The 20,415-nt window shown below is 70.6% G+C and overlaps 1 protein-coding gene across 1 annotated transcript in view; it reads right to left on the bottom strand.

The window, feature by feature from the left end:
* LOC135312163 (zinc finger protein 777-like) overlaps positions 1–19,021 on the bottom strand; it is a 30,110-nt gene extending 11,089 nt beyond the window's left edge. The window contains exons 1-2 of the mRNA XM_064445256.1: positions 18,918–19,021; positions 18,383–18,748 (exon numbers count right to left, since the gene is read on the bottom strand). Coding sequence (XP_064301326.1) covers positions 18,383–18,748; positions 18,918–18,941 — 390 coding nt within the window. The 5' untranslated portion in view covers positions 18,942–19,021. The remainder of the gene's footprint in view (positions 1–18,382; positions 18,749–18,917) is intronic.
* Positions 19,022–20,415: the final 1,394 nt, after the last annotated feature.

Genomic DNA, 20,415 nt, shown 5'->3' with positions numbered 1-20,415 from the left:
CTCGTCCCCGTCACCTACTCACGTCCCGTTATTGGGGCTCGTCCCCGTCACCCGCTCACGTCCCGTTACCCGGGGCTCGTCCCCGTCACCCGCTCACGTCCCGGTATCCGGGGCTCGTCCCCGTCACCCGCTCACGTCCCGGTATCCGGGGCTCCTCCCCGTCACCTGCTCACGTCCCGTTACCCGGGGCTCGTCCCCGTCACCCGCTCACGTCCCGTTACCCGGGGCTCGTCCCCGTCACCCGCTCACGTCCCGGTATCCGGGGCTCCTCCCCGTCACCCGCTCACGTGCCGTTACCCGGGGCTCGTCCCCGTCACCTGCTCACGTCCCGTTACCCGGGGCTCGTCCCCGTCACCCTGCTCACGTCCCGTTACCCGGGGCTCGTCCCCGTCACCTGCTCACGTCCCGTTACCCGGGGCTCGTCCCCGTCACCTGCTCACGTCCCGTTACCCGGGGCTCGTCCCCGTCACCCTGCTCACGTCCCGTTACCCGGGGCTCGTCCCCGTCACCTGCTCACGTCCCGTTACCCGGGGCTCCTCCCCGTCACCTGCTCACGTCCCGTTACCCGGGGCTCCTCCCCGTCACCTGCTCACGTCCCGTTACCCGGGGCTCGTCCCCGTCACCTGCTCATGTCCCGTTACCCGGGGCTCCTCCCCGTCACCTGCTCACGTCCCGTTACCCGGGGCTCGTCCCCGTCACCTGCTCACGTCCCGTTATTGGGGCTCGTCCCCGTCACCCGCTCACGTCCCGTTACCCGGGGCTCGTCCCCGTCACCCGCTCACGTCCCGGTATCCGGGGCTCGTCCCCGTCACCAGCTCACGTCCCGTTACCCAGGGCTCCTCCCCGTCACCTGCTCATGTCCCGTTACCCGGGGCTCCTCCCCGTCACCTGCTCACGTCCCGTTACCCGGGGCTCCTCCCCGTCACCTGCTCATGTCCCGTTACCCGGGGCTCCTCCCCGTCACCTGCTCACGTCCCGTTACCCGGGGCTCGTCGCCGTCACCTGCTCACGTCCCGTTACCCGGGGCTCGTCCCCGTCACCCGCTCACGTCCCGGTACCCGGGGCTCGTCCCCGTCACCTGCTCACGTCCCGTTATTGGGGCTCGTCCCCGTCACCCGCTCACGTCCTGGTATCCGGGGCTCGTCCCCGTCACCTGCTCACGTCCCGTTACCCCGGGCTCGTCCCCGTCACCTGCTCACGTCCCGTTATTGGGGCTCGTCCCCGTCACCTGCTCACGTCCCGTTATTGGGGCTCGTCCCCGTCACCCGCTCACGTCCCGTTATTGGGGCTCGTCCCCGTCACCCGCTCACGTCCCGTTACCCGGGGCTCGTCCCCGTCACCTGCTCACGTCCCGTTACCCGGGGCTCCTCCCCGTCACCTGCTCATGTCCCGTTACCCGGGGCTCGTCCCCGTCACCTGCTCAAGTCCCGTTACCCGGGGCTCGTCCCCGTCACCCGCTCACGTCCCGGTATCCGGGGCTCGTCCCCGTCACCCGCTCACGTCCCGGTATCCGGGGCTCGTCCCCGTCACCCGCTCACGTCCCGTTACCCGGGGCTCCTCCCCGTCACCCGCTCACGTGCCGTTACCCGGGGCTCGTCCCCGTCACCTGCTCACGTCCCGTTACCCGGGGCTCGTCCCCGTCACCTGCTCACGTCCTGTTACCCGGGGCTCGTCCCCGTCACCCGCTCACGTCCCGTTATTGGGGCTCGTCCCCGTCACCCTGCTCACGTCCCGGTACCCGGGGCTCCTCCCCGTCACCCTGCTCACGTCCCGTTACCCGGGGCTCGTCCCCGTCACCTGCTCATGTCCCGTTATTGGGGCTCGTCCCCGTCACCCGCTCACGTCCCGTTACCCGGGGCTCGTCCCCGTCACCCTGCTCACGTCCCGTTACCCGGGGCTCGTCCCCGTCACCTGCTCACGTCCCGTTACCCGGGGCTCGTCCCCGTCACCTGCTCACGTCCCATTACTGGGGCTCCTCCCCGTCACCTGCTCACGTCCCGTTACCCGGGGCTCGGCCCCGTCACCTGCTCACGTCCCGTTACCCGGGGCTCGTCCCCGTCACCCTGCTCACATCCCATTACCCGGGGCTCGTCCCCGTCACCTGCTCACGTCCCGTTATTGGGGCTCGTCCCGGTCACCCGCTCACGTCCCGTTACCCGGGGCTCCTCCCCGTCACCTGCTCATGTCCCGTTACCCGGGGCTCCTCCCCGTCACCTGCTCACGTCCCGTTACCCGGGGCTCGTCCCCGTCACCTGCTCACGTCCCGTTACCCGGGGCTCGTCCCCGTCACCTGCTCACGTCCCGTTACCCGGGGCTCGTCCCCGTCACCCGCTCACGTCCCGGTATCCGGGGCTCGTCCCCGTCACCCGCTCACGTCCCGTTACCCGGGGCTCGTCCCCGTCACCTGCTCACGTCCCGTTACCCGGGGCTCGTCCCCGTCACCCTGCTCACGTCCCGGTACCCGGGGCTCGTCCCCGTCACCCTGCTCACGTCCCGTTACCCGGGGCTCGTCCCCGTCACCTGCTCACGTCCCGTTATTGGGGCTCGTCCCCGTCACCTGCTCACGTCCCGTTATTGGGGCTCGTCCCCGTCACCCGCTCACGTCCTGGTATCCGGGGCTCGTCCCCGTCACCTGCTCACGTCCCGTTACCCGGGGCTCCTCCCCGTCACCTGCTCATGTCCCGTTACCCGGGGCTCCTCCCCGTCACCTGCTCACGTCCCGTTACCCGGGGCTCGTCCCCGTCACCTGCTCACGTCCCGTTACCCGGGGCTCGTCCCCGTCACCCGCTCACGTCCCGGTACCCGGGGCTCGTCCCCGTCACCCTGCTCACGTCCCGTTATTGGGGCTCGTCCCCGTCACCTGCTCACGTCCCGGTACCCGGGGCTCGTCCCCGTCACCTGCTCACGTCCCGGTACCCGGGGCTCGTCCCCGTCACCTGCTCACGTCCCGTTATTGGGGCTCGTCCCCGTCACCTGCTCACGTCCCGTTATTGGGGCTCGTCCCCGTCACCCGCTCACGTCCCGTTACCCGGGGCTCGTCCCCGTCACCCGCTCACGTCCCGGTATCCGGGGCTCGTCCCCGTCACGCGCTCACGTCCCGGTATCCGGGGCTCCTCCCCGTCACCTGCTCACGTCCCGTTACCCGGGGCTCCTCCCCGTCACCTGCTCACGTCCCGTTACCCGGGGCTCGTCCCCGTCACCCGCTCACGTCCCGTTACCCGGGGCTCGTCCCCGTCACCCGCTCACGTCCCGGTATCCGGGGCTCCTCCCCGTCACCCGCTCACGTGCCGTTACCCGGGGCTCGTCCCCGTCACCTGCTCACGTCCCGTTACCCGGGGCTCGTCCCCGTCACCCTGCTCACGTCCCGTTACCCGGGGCTCGTCCCCGTCACCTGCTCACGTCCCGTTACCCGGGGCTCGTCCCCGTCACCTGCTCACGTCCCGTTACCCGGGGCTCGTCCCCGTCACCCTGCTCACGTCCCGTTACCCGGGGCTCGTCCCCGTCACCTGCTCACGTCCCGGTACCCGGGGCTCGTCCCCGTCACCCTGCTCACGTCCCGTTACCCGGGGCTCCTCCCCGTCACCTGCTCACGTCCCGTTACCCGGGGCTCGGCCCCGTCACCTGCTCACGTCCCGTTACCCGGGGCTCGTCCCCGTCACCCTGCTCACATCCCATTACCCGGGGCTCGTCCCCGTCACCTGCTCACGTCCCGTTATTGGGGCTCGTCCCGGTCACCTGCTCACGTCCCGTTACCCGGGGCTCCTCCCCGTCACCTGCTCACGTCCCGTTACCCGGGGCTCGTCCCCGTCACCTGCTCATGTCCCGTTACCCGGGGCTCCTCCCCGTCACCTGCTCACGTCCCGTTACCCGGGGCTCGTCCCCGTCACCTGCTCACGTCCCGTTATTGGGGCTCGTCCCCGTCACCCGCTCACGTCCCGTTACCCGGGGCTCGTCCCCGTCACCCGCTCACGTCCCGGTATCCGGGGCTCGTCCCCGTCACCAGCTCACGTCCCGTTACCCGGGGCTCCTCCCCGTCACCTGCTCATGTCCCGTTACCCGGGGCTCCTCCCCGTCACCTGCTCACGTCCCGTTACCCGGGGCTCGTCGCCGTCACCTGCTCACGTCCCGTTACCCGGGGCTCGTCCCCGTCACCCGCTCACGTCCCGGTACCCGGGGCTCGTCCCCGTCACCTGCTCACGTCCCGGTACCCGGGGCTCGTCCCCGTCACCCTGCTCACGTCCCGTTATTGGGGCTCGTCCCCGTCACCTGCTCACGTCCCGTTACCCCGGGCTCGTCCCCGTCACCTGCTCACGTCCCGTTATTGGGGCTCGTCCCCGTCACCTGCTCACGTCCCGTTATTGGGGCTCGTCCCCGTCACCCGCTCACGTCCCGTTATTGGGGCTCGTCCCCGTCACCCGCTCACGTCCCGTTACCCGGGGCTCGTCCCCGTCACCCGCTCACGTCCCGGTATCCGGGGCTCGTCCCCGTCACCTGCTCACGTCCCGTTACCCGGGGCTCCTCCCCGTCACCTGCTCATGTCCCGTTACCCGGGGCTCGTCCCCGTCACCTGCTCAAGTCCCGTTACCCGGGGCTCGTCCCCGTCACCCGCTCACGTCCCGGTATCCGGGGCTCGTCCCCGTCACCCGCTCACGTCCCGTTACCCGGGGCTCCTCCCCGTCACCCGCTCACGTGCCGTTACCCGGGGCTCGTCCCCGTCACCTGCTCACGTCCCGTTACCCGGGGCTCGTCCCCGTCACCTGCTCACGTCCCGTTACCCGGGGCTCGTCCCCGTCACCCTGCTCACATCCCGTTATTGGGGCTCGTCCCCATCACCCTGCTCATGTCCCGTTATTGGGGCTCGTCCCCGTCACCCGCTCACGTCCCGTTACCCGGGGCTCGTCCCCGTCACCCTGCTCACGTCCCGTTACCCGGGGCTCGTCCCCGTCACCCTGCTCACGTCCCGTTACCCGGGGCTCGTCCCCGTCACCCTGCTCACGTCCCGTTACCCGGGGCTCGTCCCCGTCACCTGCTCACGTCCCGTTACCCGGGGCTCGTCCCCGTCACCTGCTCACGTCCCGGTACCCGGGGCTCGTCCCCGTCACCCTGCTCACGTCCCGTTACCCGGGGCTCCTCCCCGTCACCTGCTCACGTCCCGTTACCCGGGGCTCGGCCCCGTCACCTGCTCACGTCCCGTTACCCGGGGCTCGTCCCCGTCACCCTGCTCACATCCCATTACCCGGGGCTCGTCCCCGTCACCTGCTCACGTCCCGTTATTGGGGCTCGTCCCGGTCACCTGCTCACGTCCCGTTACCCGGGGCTCCTCCCCGTCACCTGCTCACGTCCCGTTACCCGGGGCTCGTCCCCGTCACCTGCTCACGTCCCGTTACCCGGGGCTCGTCCCCGTCACCCTGCTCACGTCCCGTTACACAGGGGTCGTCCCCGTCCCCCTGCTCACGTCCCGTTATTGGGGCTCGTCGCCGTCACCTGCTCACGTCCCGTTACCCGGGGCTCGTCCCCGTCACCCTGCTCACGTCCCGTTACACAGGGGTCGTCCCCGTCCCCCTGCTCACGTCCCGTTATTGGGGCTCGTCGCCGTCACCTGCTCACGTCCCGTTACCCGGGGCTCGTCCCCGTTACCTGCTCACGTCCCGTTACCCGGGGCTCGTCCCCGTCACCCTGCTCACGTCCCGTTATTGGGGCTCGTCCCCGTCACCTGCTCACGTCCCGTTACCCGGGGCTCCTCCCCGTCACCCGCTCACGTCCCGTTACCCGGGGCTCGTCCCCGTCACCCGCTCACGTCCCGTTACCCGGGGCTCGTCCCCGTCACCTGCTCACGTCCCGCTACCCGGGGCTCGTCCCCGTCACCTGCTCACGTCCCGCTACCTGGGGCTCGTCCCCGTCCCCCTGCTCATGTCCCGTTACCCGGGGCTCGTCCCCGTCACCTGCTCACGTCCCGTTACCCGGGGCTCGTCCCCGTCACCTGCTCACGTCCCGTTACCCGGGGCTCGTCCCCGTCACCTGCTCACGTCCCGCTACCCGGGGCTCGTCCCCGTCACCTGCACACGTCCCGCTACCTGGGGCTCGTCCCCGTCCCCCTGCTCATGTCCCGTTACCCGGGGCTCGTCCCCGTCACCTGCTCACGTCCCATTACCCGGGGCTCCTCCCCGTCACCTGCTCACGTCCCGTTACCCGGGGCTCGTCCCCGTCACCTGCTCACGTCCCGGTACCCGGGGCTCGTCCCCGTCACCCTGCTCACGTCCCGTTACCCGGGGCTCGTCCCCGTCACCTGCTCACGTCCCGTTATTGGGGCTCGTCCCCGTCACCCGCTCACGTCCCGTTACCCGGGGCTCGTCCCCGTCACCTGCTCACGTCCCGTTATTGGGGCTCGTCCCGGTCACCTGCTCACGTCCCGTTACCCGGGGCTCGTCCCCGTCACCTGCTCACGTCCCGTTACCCGGGGCTCGTCCCCGTCACCCTGCTCACGTCCCGTTACCCGGGGCTCGTCCCCGTCACCCTGCTCACGTCCCGTTATTGGGGCTCCTCCCCGTCACCTGCTCACGTCCCGTTACCCGGGGCTCGTCCCCGTCACCTGCTCATGTCCCGTTACCCGGGGCTCGTCCCCGTCCCCCTGCTCACGTCCCGTTACCCGGGGCTCGTCCCCGTCACCTGCTCACGTCCCGTTACCCGGGGCTCGTCCCCGTCACCTGCTCACGTCCCGTTACCCGGGGCTCCTCCCCGTCACCTGCTCACGTCCCGTTATTGGGGCTCGTCCCCGTCACCTGCTCACATCCCGTTACCCGGGGCTCCTCCCCTTCACCTGCTCACGTCCCGTTATTGGGGCTCCTCCCCGTCACCTGCTCACGTCCCGTTATTGGGGCTCGTCCCCGTCACCTGCTCACGTCCCGGTACCCGGGGCTCCTCCCCTTCACCTGCTCACGTCCCGTTATTGGGGCTCCTCCCCGTCACCTGCTCACGTCCCGTTATTGGGGCTCGTCCCCGTCACCCTGCTCACGTCCCGTTATTGGGGCTCCTCCCTGTCACCTGCTCACGTCCCGTTACCCGGGGCTCGTCCCCGTCACCCTGCTCACGTCCCGTTATTGGGGCTCCTCCCCGTCACCTGCTCACGTCCCGTTATTGGGGCTCGTCCCCGTCACCTGCTCACGTCCCGGTACCCGGGGCTCCTCCCCTTCACCTGCTCACGTCCCGTTATTGGGGCTCGTCCCCGTCACCTGCTCACGTCCCGTTATTGGGGCTCGTCCCCGTCACCTGCTCACGTCCCGTTACCCGGGGCTCGTCCCCGTCACCTGCTCACGTCCCGTTACCTGGGGCTCGTCCCCGTCCCCCTGCGCACGTCCCGTTACCCGGGGCTCGTCCCCGTCACCTGCTCACGTCCCGTTACCCGGGGCTCGTCCCCGTCACCTGCTCACGTCCCGGTACCCGGGGCTCGTCCCCATCAGCCTGCTCACGTCCCATTATTGGGGCTCGTCCCCGTCCCCCTGCTCACGTCCCGTTACCCGGGGCTCGTCCCCGTCACCTGCTCACGTCCCGTTACCCGGGGCTCGTCCCCGTCACCCTGCTCACGTCCCGTTACCCGGGGCTCCTCCCCGTCATCTGCTCACGTCCCGTTACCCGGGGCTCGTCCCCGTCACCTGCTCACGTCCCGGTACCCGGGGCTCCTCCCCGTTACCTGCTCACGTCCCGGTACCCGGGGCTCGTCGCCGTCACCCTGCTCACGTCCCGTTACCCGGGGCTCGTCCCCGTCACCTGCTCACGTCCCGTTACCCGGGGCTCGTCCCCGTCACCTGCTCACGTCCCGTTACCCGGGCTCGTCCCCGTCACCTGCTCACGTCCCGTTACCCGGGGCTCGTCCCCGTCACCTGCTCACGTCCCGTTACCCGGGGCTCGTCCCCGTCACCTGCTCACGTCCCGTTACCCGGGGCTCCTCCCCGTCACCTGCTCACGTCCCGTTACCTGGGGCTCGTCCCCATCACCCTGCTCATGTCCCGTTACCCGGGGCTCGTCCCCGTCACCTGCTCATGTCCCGTTACCCGGGGCTCCTCCCCGTCACCTGCTCACGTCCCGTTACCCCGGGGCTCCTCCCCGTCACCTGCTCACGTCCCGTTACGCAGGGCTCATCCCCATCACCTGCTCTCGTCCCGTTACCTGGGGCTCGTCCCCGTCACCTGCTCACGTCCCGTTATTGAGGCTCCTCCCCGTCACCTGCTCACGTCCCGTTACCCCGGGGCTCGTCCCCGTCACCTGCTCACGTCCCGTTACCCGGGGCTCGTCCCCGTCACCTGCTCACGTCCCGTTACCCCGGGGCTCCTCCCCGTCACCCGCTCACGTCCCGTTACCCGGGGCTCGTCCCCGTCCCCCTGCTCACGTCCCGTTACCCGGGGCTCGTCCCCGTCCCCCTGCTCACGTCCCGTTACCCGGGGCTCGTCCCCGTCCCCCTGCTCACGTCCCGCTACCTGGGGCTCGTCCCCGTCCCCCTGCTCATGTCCCGTTACCCGGGGCTCGTCCCCGTCACCTGCTCACGTCCCATTACCCGGGGCTCGTCCCCGTCACCTGCTCACGTCCCGTTATTGGGGCTCGTCCCCGTCACCTGCTCACGTCCCGTTACCCGGGGCTCCTCCCCGTCACCTGCTCACGTCCCGTTACCCGGGGCTCCTCCCCGTCACCCTGCTCACGTCCCTTTATTGGGGCTCGTCCCCGTCACCTGCTCACGTCCCGTTATTGGGGCTCGTCCCCGTCACCTGCTCACGTCCCGTTACCCGGGGCTCGTCCCCGTCCCCCTGCGCACGTCCCGTTACCCGGGTCTCGTCCCCGTCACCTGCTCACGTCCCGGTACCCGGGGCTCGTCCCCGTCACCCTGCTCACGTCCCGTTACCCGGGGCTCGTCCCCGTCACCTGCTCACGTCCCGTTATTGGGGCTCCTCCCCGTCACCTGCTCACGTCCCGTTACCCGGGGCTCGTCCCCGTCACCTGCTCACGTCCCGTTACCCCGGGGCTCCTCCCCGTCACCCGCTCACGTCCCGTTACCCGGGGCTCGTCCCCGTCCCCCTGCTCACGTCCCGTTACCCGGGGCTCGTCCCCGTCACCTGCTCACGTCCCGTTACCCGGGGCTCATCCCCGTCCCCCTGCTCATGTCCCGTTACCCGGGGCTCGTCCCCGTCACCTGCTCACGTCCCATTACCCGGGGCTCGTCCCCGTCACCTGCTCACGTCCCGTTATTGGGGCTCGTCCCCGTCACCTGCTCACGTCCCGTTACCCGGGGCTCCTCCCCGTCACCTGCTCACGTCCCGTTACCCGGGGCTCCTCCCCGTCACCCTGCTCACGTCCCGTTATTGGGGCTCGTCCCCGTCACCTGCTCACGTCCCGTTATTGGGGCTCGTCCCCGTCACCTGCTCACGTCCCGTTACCCGGGGCTCGTCCCCGTCCCCCTGCGCACGTCCCGTTACCCGGGGCTCGTCCCCGTCACCTGCTCACGTCCCGGTACCCGGGGCTCGTCCCCGTCACCCTGCTCACGTCCCGTTACCCGGGGCTCGTCCCCGTCACCCGCTCACGTCCCGTTACCCGGGGCTCGTCCCCGTCACCCTGCTCACGTCCCGTTATTGGGGCTCGTCCCCGTCACCCGCTCACGTCCCGTTATTGGGGCTCGTCCCCGTCACCCGCTCACGTCCCGTTACCCGGGGCTCGTCCCCGTCACCTGCGCACGTCCCGTTACCCGGGGCTCGTCCCCGTCACCTGCGCACGTCCCGTTACCCGGGGCTCGTCCCCGTCACCCGCTCACGTCCCGTTACCCGGGGCTCGTCCCCGTCACCCGCTCACGTCCCGTTACCCGGGGCTCCTCCCCGTCACCTGCTCACGTCCCGTTACTGGGGCTCGTCCCCGTCACCTGCTCACGTCCCGTTACTGGGGCTCGTCCCCGTCACCTGCTCACGTCCCGTTACCCGGGGCTCCTCCCCGTCACCCTGCTCACGTCCCGTTATTGGGGCTCGTCCCCGTCACCTGCTCACGTCCCGTTACCCGGGGCTCGTCCCCGTCACCTGCTCACGTCCCGTTACCTGGGGCTCGTCCCCGTCACCTGCTCACGTCCCGTTACCCGGGGCTCGTCCCCATCACCTGCTCACGTCCCGTGACCCGGGGCTCGTCCCCATCACCCTGCTCACGTCCCGTTACCCGGGGCTCGTCCCCATCACCCTGCTCACGTCCCGTTACCCGGGGCTCGTCCCCGTCACCTGCTCACGTCCCGTTACCCGGGGCTCGTCCCCGTCACCTGCTCACGTCCCGTTATTGGGGCTCCTCCCCGTCACCTGCTCACGTCCCGTTATTGGGGCTCCTCCCCGTCACCTGCTCACGTCCCGGTACCCGGGGCTCGTCCCCGTCACCCTGCTCACGTCCCGTTACTGGGGCTCGTCCCCATCACCCTGCTCACGTCCCGTTACCCCGGGGCTCCTCCCCGTCACCCTGCTCACGTCCCGTTACCCGGGGCTCCTCCCCGTCACCTGCTCACGTCCCGTTATTGGGGCTCGTCCCCGTCACCTGCTCACGTCCCGTTACCCGGGGCTCGTCCCCGTCACCCGCTCACGTCCCGTTACCCGGGGCTCCTCCCCGTCACCTGCTCACGTCCCTTTACTGGGGCTCGTCCCCGTCACCTGCTCACGTCCCGTTACTGGGGCTCGTCCCCGTCACCTGCTCACGTCCCGTTACCCGGGGCTCCTCCCCGTCACCCTGCTCACGTCCCGTTATTGGGGCTCGTCCCCGTCACCTGCTCACGTCCCGTTACCCGGGGCTCGTCCCCGTCACCTGCTCACGTCCCGTTACCTGGGGCTCGTCCCCGTCACCTGCTCACGTCCCGTTACCCGGGGCTCGTCCCCATCACCTGCTCACGTCCCGTGACCCGGGGCTCGTCCCCATCACCCTGCTCACGTCCCGTTACCCGGGGCTCGTCCCCATCACCCTGCTCACGTCCCGTTACCCGGGGCTCGTCCCCGTCACCTGCTCACGTCCCGTTACCCGGGGCTCGTCCCCGTCACCTGCTCACGTCCCGTTATTGGGGCTCCTCCCCGTCACCTGCTCACGTCCCGTTATTGGGGCTCCTCCCCGTCACCTGCTCACGTCCCGCTACCCGGGGCTCGTCCCCGTCACCCTGCTCACGTCCCGTTACTGGGGCTCGTCCCCATCACCCTGCTCACGTCCCGTTACCCCGGGGCTCCTCCCCGTCACCCTGCTCACGTCCCGTTACCCGGGGCTCCTCCCCGTCACCTGCTCACGTCCCGTTATTGGGGCTCGTCCCCGTCACCTGCTCACGTCCCGTTACCCGGGGCTCGTCCCCGTCACCTGCTCACGTCCCGTTACCCGGGGCTCGTCCCCGTCACCCTGCTCACGTCCCGTTACCCAGGGCTCGTCCCCGTCACCCTGCTCACGTCCCGTTACTGGGGCTCGTCCCCGTCACCTGCTCACGTCCCGTTATTGGGGCTCCTCCCCGTCACCTGCTCATGTCCCGGTACCCGGGGCTCGTCCCCATCACCCTGCTCACGTCCCGTTATTGGGGCTCGTCCCCGTCCCCCTGCGCACGTCCCGTTACCCGGGGCTCGTCCCCGTCACCTGCTCACGTCCCGTTACCCGGGGCTCGTCCCCGTCACCCTGCTCACGTCCCGTTACCCAGGGCTCGTCCCCGTCACCCTGCTCACGTCCCGTTACTGGGGCTCGTCCCCATCACCCTGCTCACGTCCCGTTACCCCGGGGCTTCTCCCCATCACCCTGCTCACGTCCCGTTACCCCGGGGCTTCTCCCCGTCACCTGCTCACGTCCCGTTACCCGGGGCTCGTCCCCGTCACCTGCTCACGTCCCGTTACCTGGGGCTCGTCCCCGTCACCTGCTCACGTCCCGTTACCCGGGGCTCCTCCCCGTCACCTGCTCACGTCCCGTTATTGGGGCTTGTCCCCGTCACCCGCTCACGTCCCGTTACCCGGGGCTCGTCCCCGTCACCTGCTCACGTCCCGTTATTGGGGCTCGTCCCCGTCACCTGCTCACGTCCCGTTACCCGGGGCTCCTCCCCGTCACCTGCTCACGTCCCGTTACCCGGGGCTCATCGCCGTCCCCCTGCTCACGTCCCGTTACCCGGGGCTCCTCCCCGTCACCTGCCCACGTCCCGTTACCCGGGGCTCGTCCCGGTCACCCTGCTCACGTCCCGTTACCCGGGGCTCGTCCCCGTCCCCCTGCTCACGTCCCGTTACCCGGGGCTCGTCCCCGTCACCTGCTCACGTCCCGTTATTGGGGCTCGTCCCCGTCACCTGCTCACGTCCCGTTATTGGGGCTCGTCCCCGTTACCTGCACACGTCCCGTTACCCGGGGCTCGTCCCTGTCACCCGCTCACGTCCCGTTACCCGGGGCTCGTCCCCGTCACCTGCTCACGTCCCGTTACCCGGGGCTCGTCCCCGTCACCTGCTCACGTCCTGTTACCCGGGGCTCGTCCCTGTCCCCCTGCTCACGTCCCGTTACCCGGGGCTCCTCCCCGTCACCTGCTCACGTCCCGTTACCCGGGGCTCCTCCCCGTCACCTGCTCACGTCCCGTTATTGGGGCTCCTCCCCGTCACCTGCTCACGTCCCGTTACCCGGGGCTCATCGCCGTCCCCCTGCTCACGTCCCGTTACCCGGGGCTCCTCCCCGTCACCTGCCCACGTCCCGTTACCCGGGGCTCGTCCCGGTCACCCTGCTCACGTCCCGTTACCCGGGGCTCGTCCCCGTCCCCCTGCTCACGTCCCGTTACCCGGGGCTCGTCCCCGTCACCTGCTCACGTCCCGTTATTGGGGCTCGTCCCCGTCACCTGCTCACGTCCCGTTATTGGGGCTCGTCCCCGTTACCTGCTCACGTCCCGTTACCCGGGGCTCGTCCCTGTCACCCGCTCACGTCCCGTTACCCGGGGCTCGTCCCCGTCACCCTGCTCACGTCCCGTTATTGGGGCTCGTCCCCGTCACCTGCTCACGTCCCGTTACCCGGGGCTCGTCCCCGTCACCTGCTCACGTCCCGTTATTGGGGCTCCTCCCCGTCACCTGCTCACGTCCCGTTACCCGGGGCTCGTCCCCGTCACCTGCTCACGTCCCGTTACCCGGGACTCGTCCCCGTCACCTGCTCACGTCCCGTTACCCGGGGCTCGTCCCCGTCACCTGCTCACGTCCCGTTACCCGGGACTCGTCCCCGTCACCTGCTCACGTCCCGTTACCCGGGGCTCGTCACCGTCACCTGCTCACGTCCCGTTATTGGGGCTCCTCCCCGTAACCTGCTCACGTCCCGGTACCCGGGGCTCCTCCCCGTCACCTGCTCACGTCCCGTTACCCGGGGCTCCTCCCCGTCACCTGCTCACGTCCCGTTATTGGGGCTCGTCCCCGTCACCTGCTCACGTCCCGTTATTGGGGCTCGTCCCCGTCACCTGCTCACGTCCCGTTACCCGGGGCTCGTCCCCGTCACCTGCTCACGTCCCGTTATTGGGGCTCCTCCCCGTCACCTGCTCACGTCCCGTTACCCGGGGCTCGTCCCCGTCACCTGCTCACGTCCCGTTACCCGGGGCTCGTCCCCGTCACCCGCTCACGTCCCGTTACCCGGGGCTCCTCCCCGTCACCCTGCTCACGTCCCGTTATTGGGGCTCGTCCCCGTCACCTGCTCACGTCCCGTTACCCGGGGCTCGTCCCCGTCACCTGCTCACGTCCCGTTACCTGGGGCTCGTCCCCGTCACCTGCTCACGTCCCGTTACCCGGGGCTCGTCCCCATCACCTGCTCACGTCCCGTGACCCGGGGCTCGTCCCCATCACCCTGCTCACGTCCCGTTACCCGGGGCTCGTCCCCATCACCCTGCTCACGTCCCGTTACCCGGGGCTCGTCCCCGTCACCTGCTCACGTCCCGTTACCCGGGGCTCGTCCCCGTCACCTGCTCACGTCCCGTTATTGGGGCTCCTCCCCGTCACCTGCTCACGTCCCGTTATTGGGGCTCCTCCCCGTCACCTGCTCACGTCCCGGTACCCGGGGCTCGTCCCCGTCACCCTGCTCACGTCCCGTTACTGGGGCTCGTCCCCATCACCCTGCTCACGTCCCGTTACCCCGGGGCTCCTCCCCGTCACCCTGCTCACGTCCCGTTACCCGGGGCTCCTCCCCGTCACCTGCTCACGTCCCGTTATTGGGGCTCGTCCCCGTCACCTGCTCACGTCCCGTTACCCGGGGCTCGTCCCCGTCACCTGCTCACGTCCCGTTACCCGGGGCTCGTCCCCGTCACCCTGCTCACGTCCCGTTACCCAGGGCTCGTCCCCGTCACCCTGCTCACGTCCCGTTACTGGGGCTCGTCCCCGTCACCTGCTCACGTCCCGTTATTGGGGCTCCTCCCCGTCACCTGCTCATGTCCCGGTACCCGGGGCTCGTCCCCATCACCCTGCTCACGTCCCGTTATTGGGGCTCGTCCCCGTCCCCCTGCGCACGTCCCGTTACCCGGGGCTCGTCCCCGTCACCTGCTCACGTCCCGTTACCCGGGGCTCGTCCCCGTCACCCTGCTCACGTCCCGTTACCCAGGGCTCGTCCCCGTCACCCTGCTCACGTCCCGTTACTGGGGCTCGTCCCCATCACCCTGCTCACGTCCCGTTACCCCGGGGCTTCTCCCCATCACCCTGCTCACGTCCCGTTACCCCGGGGCTTCTCCCCGTCACCTGCTCACGTCCCGTTACCCGGGGCTCGTCCCCGTCACCTGCTCACGTCCCGTTACCTGGGGCTCGTCCCCGTCACCTGCTCACGTCCCGTTACCCGGGGCTCCTCCCCGTCACCTGCTCACGTCCCGTTATTGGGGCTTGTCCCCGTCACCCGCTCACGTCCCGTTACCCGGGGCTCGTCCCCGTCACCTGCTCACGTCCCGTTATTGGGGCTCGTCCCCGTCACCTGCTCACGTCCCGTTACCCGGGGCTCCTCCCCGTCACCTGCTCACGTCCCGTTACCCGGGGCTCATCGCCGTCCCCCTGCTCACGTCCCGTTACCCGGGGCTCCTCCCCGTCACCTGCCCACGTCCCGTTACCCGGGGCTCGTCCCGGTCACCCTGCTCACGTCCCGTTACCCGGGGCTCGTCCCCGTCCCCCTGCTCACGTCCCGTTACCCGGGGCTCGTCCCCGTCACCTGCTCACGTCCCGTTATTGGGGCTCGTCCCCGTCACCTGCTCACGTCCCGTTATTGGGGCTCGTCCCCGTTACCTGCTCACGTCCCGTTACCCGGGGCTCGTCCCTGTCACCCGCTCACGTCCCGTTACCCGGGGCTCGTCCCCGTCACCTGCTCACGTCCCGTTACCCGGGGCTCGTCCCCGTCACCTGCTCACGTCCTGTTACCCGGGGCTCGTCCCTGTCCCCCTGCTCACGTCCCGTTACCCGGGGCTCCTCCCCGTCACCTGCTCACGTCCCGTTACCCGGGGCTCCTCCCCGTCACCTGCTCACGTCCCGTTATTGGGGCTCCTCCCCGTCACCTGCTCACATCCCGTTACCCGGGGCTCGTCCCCGTCACCCTGCTCACGTCCCGTTATTGGGGCTCGTCCCCGTCACCTGCTCACGTCCCGTTACCCGGGGCTCGTCCCCGTCACCTGCTCACGTCCCGTTATTGGGGCTCCTCCCCGTCACCTGCTCACGTCCCGTTACCCGGGGCTCGTCCCCGTCACCTGCTCACGTCCCGTTACCCGGGACTCGTCCCCGTCACCTGCTCACGTCCCGTTACCCGGGGCTCGTCCCCGTCACCTGCTCACGTCCCGTTACCCGGGACTCGTCCCCGTCACCTGCTCACGTCCCGTTACCCGGGGCTCGTCACCGTCACCTGCTCACGTCCCGTTATTGGGGCTCCTCCCCGTAACCTGCTCACGTCCCGGTACCCGGGGCTCCTCCCCGTCACCTGCTCACGTCCCGTTACCCGGGGCTCCTCCCCGTCACCTGCTCACGTCCCGTTATTGGGGCTCGTCCCCGTCACCTGCTCACGTCCCGTTATTGGGGCTCGTCCCCGTCACCTGCTCACGTCCCGTTACCCGGGGCTCGTCCCCGTCACCTGCTCACGTCCCGTTATTGGGGCTCCTCCCCGTCACCTGCTCACGTCCCGTTACCCGGGGCTCGTCCCCGTCACCTGCTCACGTCCCGTTACCCGGGGCTCGTCCCCGTCACCTGCTCACGTCCCGTTACCCGGGGCTCGTCCCCGTCACCTGCTCACGTCCCGTTATTGGGGCTCGTCCCCGTCACCTGCTCACGTCCCGTTACCCGGGGCTCGTCCCCGTCACCCGCTCACGTCCCGTTACCCGGGGCTCCTCCCCGTCACCTGCTCACGTCCCGTTACCCGGGGCTCGTCCCCGTCACCCGCTCACGTCCCGTTATTGGGGCTCCTCCCCGTCACCTGCTCACGTCCCGTTACCCGGGGCTCGTCCCCGTCACCTGCTCACGTCCCGTTACCTGGGGCTCGTCCCCGTCACCTGCTCACGTCCCGTTATTGGGGCTCGTCCCCGTCACCTGCTCACGTCCCGTTACCCGGGGCTCGTCCCCGTCACCTGCTCACGTCCCGTTATTGGGGCTCCTCCCCGTCACCTGCTCACGTCCCGTTACCCGGGGCTCCTCCCCGTCACCTGCTCACGTCCCGTTACCCGGGGCTCCTCCCCGTCACCTGCTCACGTCCCGTTACCTGGGGCTCCTCCCCGTCACCTGCTCACGTCCCGTTATTGGGGCTCGTCCCCGTCACCTGCTCACGTCCCGTTATTGGGGCTCGTCCCCGTCACCTGCTCACGTCCCGGTACCCGGGGCTCGTCCCCGTCACCTGCTCACGTCCCGTTATTGGGGCTCCTCCCCGTCACCTGCTCACGTCCCGTTACCCGGGGCTCGTCCCCGTCACCTGCTCACGTCCCGTTACCCGGGGCTCGTCCCCGTCCCCTGCTCACGTCCCGTTATTGGGGCTCCTCCCCGTCACCTGCTCACGTCCCGTTACCCGGGGCTCGTCCCCGTCACCTGCTCACGTCCCGTTACCCGGGGCTCGTCCCCGTCACCTGCTCACGTCCCGTTACCCGGGGCTCCTCCCCGTCACCTGCTCACGTCCCGTTACCCGGGGCTCGTCCCCGTCACCTGCTCACGTCCCGTTATTTGGGCTCGTCCCCGTCACTTGCTCACGTCCCGTTACCCGGGGCTCGTCCCCGTCACCTGCTCACGTCCCGTTATTGGGGCTCGTCCCCGTCACCTGCTCACGTCCCGTTACCCGGGGCTCGTCCCCGTCACCTGCTCACGTCCCGTTATTGGGGCTCGTCCCCGTCACCCGCTCACGTCCCGTTACCCGGGGCTCGTCCCCGTCACCTGCTCACGTCCCGTTACCCGGGGCTCGTCCCCGTCACCTGCTCACGTCCCGTTATTGGGGCTCGTCCCCGTCACCTGCTCACGTCCCGTTACCCGGGGCTCCTCCCCGTCACCTGCTCACGTCCCGTTATTGGGGCTCGTCCCCGTCACCTGCTCACGTCCCGTTACCCGGGGCTCGTCCCCGTCACCTGCTCACGTCCCGTTACCCGGGGCTCCTCCCCGTCACCCTGCTCACGTCCCGTTACCCGGGGCTCCTCCCCGTCACCTGCTCACGTCCCATTACCCGGGGCTCCTCCCCGTCACCTGCTCACGTCCCGTTACCCGGGGCTCCTCCCCGTCACCTGCTCACGTCCCGTTACCCGGGGCTCGTCCCCGTCACCTGCTCACGTCCCGTTACCCGGGGCTCCTCCCCGTCACCTGCTCACGTCCCGTTACCCGGGGCTCCTCCCCGTCACCTGCTCACGTCCCGTTATTGGGGCTCGTCCCCGTCACCTGCTCACGTCCCGTTACCCGGGGCTCGTCCCCGTCACCTGCTCACGTCCCGTTACCCGGGGCTCCTCCCCGTCACCCTGCTCACGTCCCGTTACCCGGGGCTCCTCCCCGTCACCTGCTCACGTCCCATTACCCGGGGCTCCTCCCCGTCACCTGCTCACGTCCCGTTACCCGGGGCTCCTCCCCGTCACCTGCTCACGTCCCGTTACCCGGGGCTCCTCCCCGTCACCTGCTCACGTCCCGTTACCCGGGGCTCGTCCCCGTCACCTGCTCACGTCCCGTTACCCGGGGCTCCTCCCCGTCACCTGCTCACGTCCCGTTACCCGGGGCTCGTCCCCGTCACCTGCTCACGTCCCGTTACCCGGGGCTCCTCCCCGTCACCTGCTCACGTCCCGTTACCCGGGGCTCCTCCCCGTCACCTGCTCACGTCCCGTTACCCGGGGCTCATCCCCGTCACCCGCTCACGTCCCGTTACCCGGGGCTCCTCCCCGTCACCTGCTCACGTCCCGTTACCCGGGGCTCATCCCCGTCACCTGCTCACGTCCCGTTACCTGGGGCTCGCCGCCGCCTCCGGCGATGCCCGGCGCGGGGTCTCCGCGGTGCTGGAGCTGCCGCTCGACGTGCCGCAGGCGGCGGCTGTTCTCCCGCAGCAGCGCGGCCAGGGCGGCCCAGCCGCGCTCCAGCCGGCTCCCGACGTCCAGCACCGCCTTCTCCAGCCCGGTCACCTTCCGCTCGGCCGTCTCGGCCCGGCCCTCCAGGCTCAGCAGCCGCAGGGCCTGCGACTCCACCCTGCGCTCCACCGCCTGCACCGCCGCCACCACCGTCCACAGCGAGATCTCGGGCACGGCGGCCGGCTCGGCCCCGCCGGGGGGCGGCGGCGGCGGCTGCCAGGCCTCGGGCCCCCACTCGCCATCGTGCTGCGGGGGCGGGGGGAGGGGGCGGTCAGGGCCGGCCGGCCCGCCCCGTCCCCCGCCCGGTGCCCGCCCGCCCCTCCCATGGCGCGGCCCGGCTCCGGTGGCGGTGCCGCTGCCCCCACCCTCACCCCTCGCCCGGTGCCCAGGGCCCCCCCCACCCCCCCCCCCGTACCTGCGCGGGGCCCCAGCGGGACATGGCGGCCGCTGCCCTCAGCGCCGCGGCGCAGCGACCCCTGGCGGCCCGCGCGCGGCACCGCCCCGCCCCGCCCGCCCGCCCCACGGCGGCCCAGCGCCTCCCAGCGCGTCCCCAGTCCGTCCCAGCGCCTCCCAGCGCCTCCCAGCGCGTCCCCAGTCCGTCCCAGCGCCTCCCAGCGCCTCCCAGCGCGTCCCCAGTCCGTCCCAGCGCCTCCCAGCGCCTCCCAGCGCGTCCCCAGTCCGTCCCAGCGCCTCCCAGCGCCTCCCAGCGCGTCCCCAGTCCGTCCCAGCGCCTCCCAGCGCCTCCCAGCGCGTCCCCAGTCCGTCCCAGCGCCTCCCAGCGCCTCCCAGCGCGTCCCCAGTCCGTCCCAGCGCCTCCCAGCGTGTCCCCAGCGCCTCCCAGCGCGTCCCCAGTCCGTCCCAGCGCCTCCCAGCGCGTCCCCAGTCCGTCCCAGCGCCTCCCAGCGCCTCCCAGCGCGTCCCCAGTCCGTCCCAGCGCCTCCCAGCGTGTCCCCAGCGCCTCCCAGCGCCTCCCCAGTCCGTCCCAGCGCCTCCCAGCATGTCACCAGCGGGTCCCCAGCGGCTCCCCAGTCCGTGCCAGCGCCTCCCAGCGCATCCCCAGTCCGTCCCCAGTCCGTCCCAGCGCCTCCCAGCGCGTCCCCAGTCCGTCCCCAGTCCGTCCCAGCGCCTCCCAGCGCGTCCCCAGTCCGTCCCCAGCGCTTCTCAGCGAGTCCCCAGCACGGCCCAGCGAGTGCCCAGTCCGTCCCAGTGCATCCCCAGTGCGTCCCCAGTCCGCCCCAGCGCCTCCCAGCGCGTCCCCAGTCCGCCCCAGCGCCTACCACCGAGTACCCAGCCCGTCCCTTCGCCTACCAGTGCAACCCCAGTCCGTCCCAGCGCCGACCAGTGCATCCCCAGTGCGTCCCAGCAAGTCCCCAGCGCGTCCCCAGTCCGTCCCCAGTCCGTCCCAGCGCCTCCCAGCGCGTCCCGAGTTCGTCCCAGCGCCTCCCAGCGTGTCCCCAGCGCCTCCCCAGTCCGTCCCAGCGCCTCCCAGCATGTCACCAGCGGGTCCCCAGCGGCTCCCCAGTCCGTGCCAGCGCCTCCCAGCGCATCCCCAGTCCGTCCCAGCGCCTCCCAGCGCGTCCCCAGTCCGTCCCCAGCGCTTCTCAGCGAGTCCCCAGCACGGCCCAGCGAGTGCCCAGTCCGTCCCAGTGCATCCCCAGTGCGTCCCCAGTCCGCCCCAGCGCCTCCCAGCGCGTCCCCAGTCCGCCCCAGCACCTACCACCGAGTACCCAGCCCATCCCTTCGCCTACCAGTGCAACCCCAGTCCGTCCCAGCGCCGACCAGTGCATCCCCAGTGCGTCCCAGCAAGTCCCCAGCGCGTCCCCAGTCCATCCCAGCGCCTCCCAGTGCGCCCCCAGTGCCTCCCAGCGAGTACCCAGCCCGTCCCAGCGCCTACCAGTGCATCCCCAGTGCGT

This window comes from Phalacrocorax carbo, chromosome 2 (assembly GCF_963921805.1).
Source record: "Phalacrocorax carbo chromosome 2, bPhaCar2.1, whole genome shotgun sequence".
Lineage (NCBI taxonomy): Eukaryota > Metazoa > Chordata > Aves > Suliformes > Phalacrocoracidae > Phalacrocorax > Phalacrocorax carbo.
Note: the sequence above shows the minus strand (reverse complement) of the source record. Positions and strands in the feature narration are given on the sequence as shown.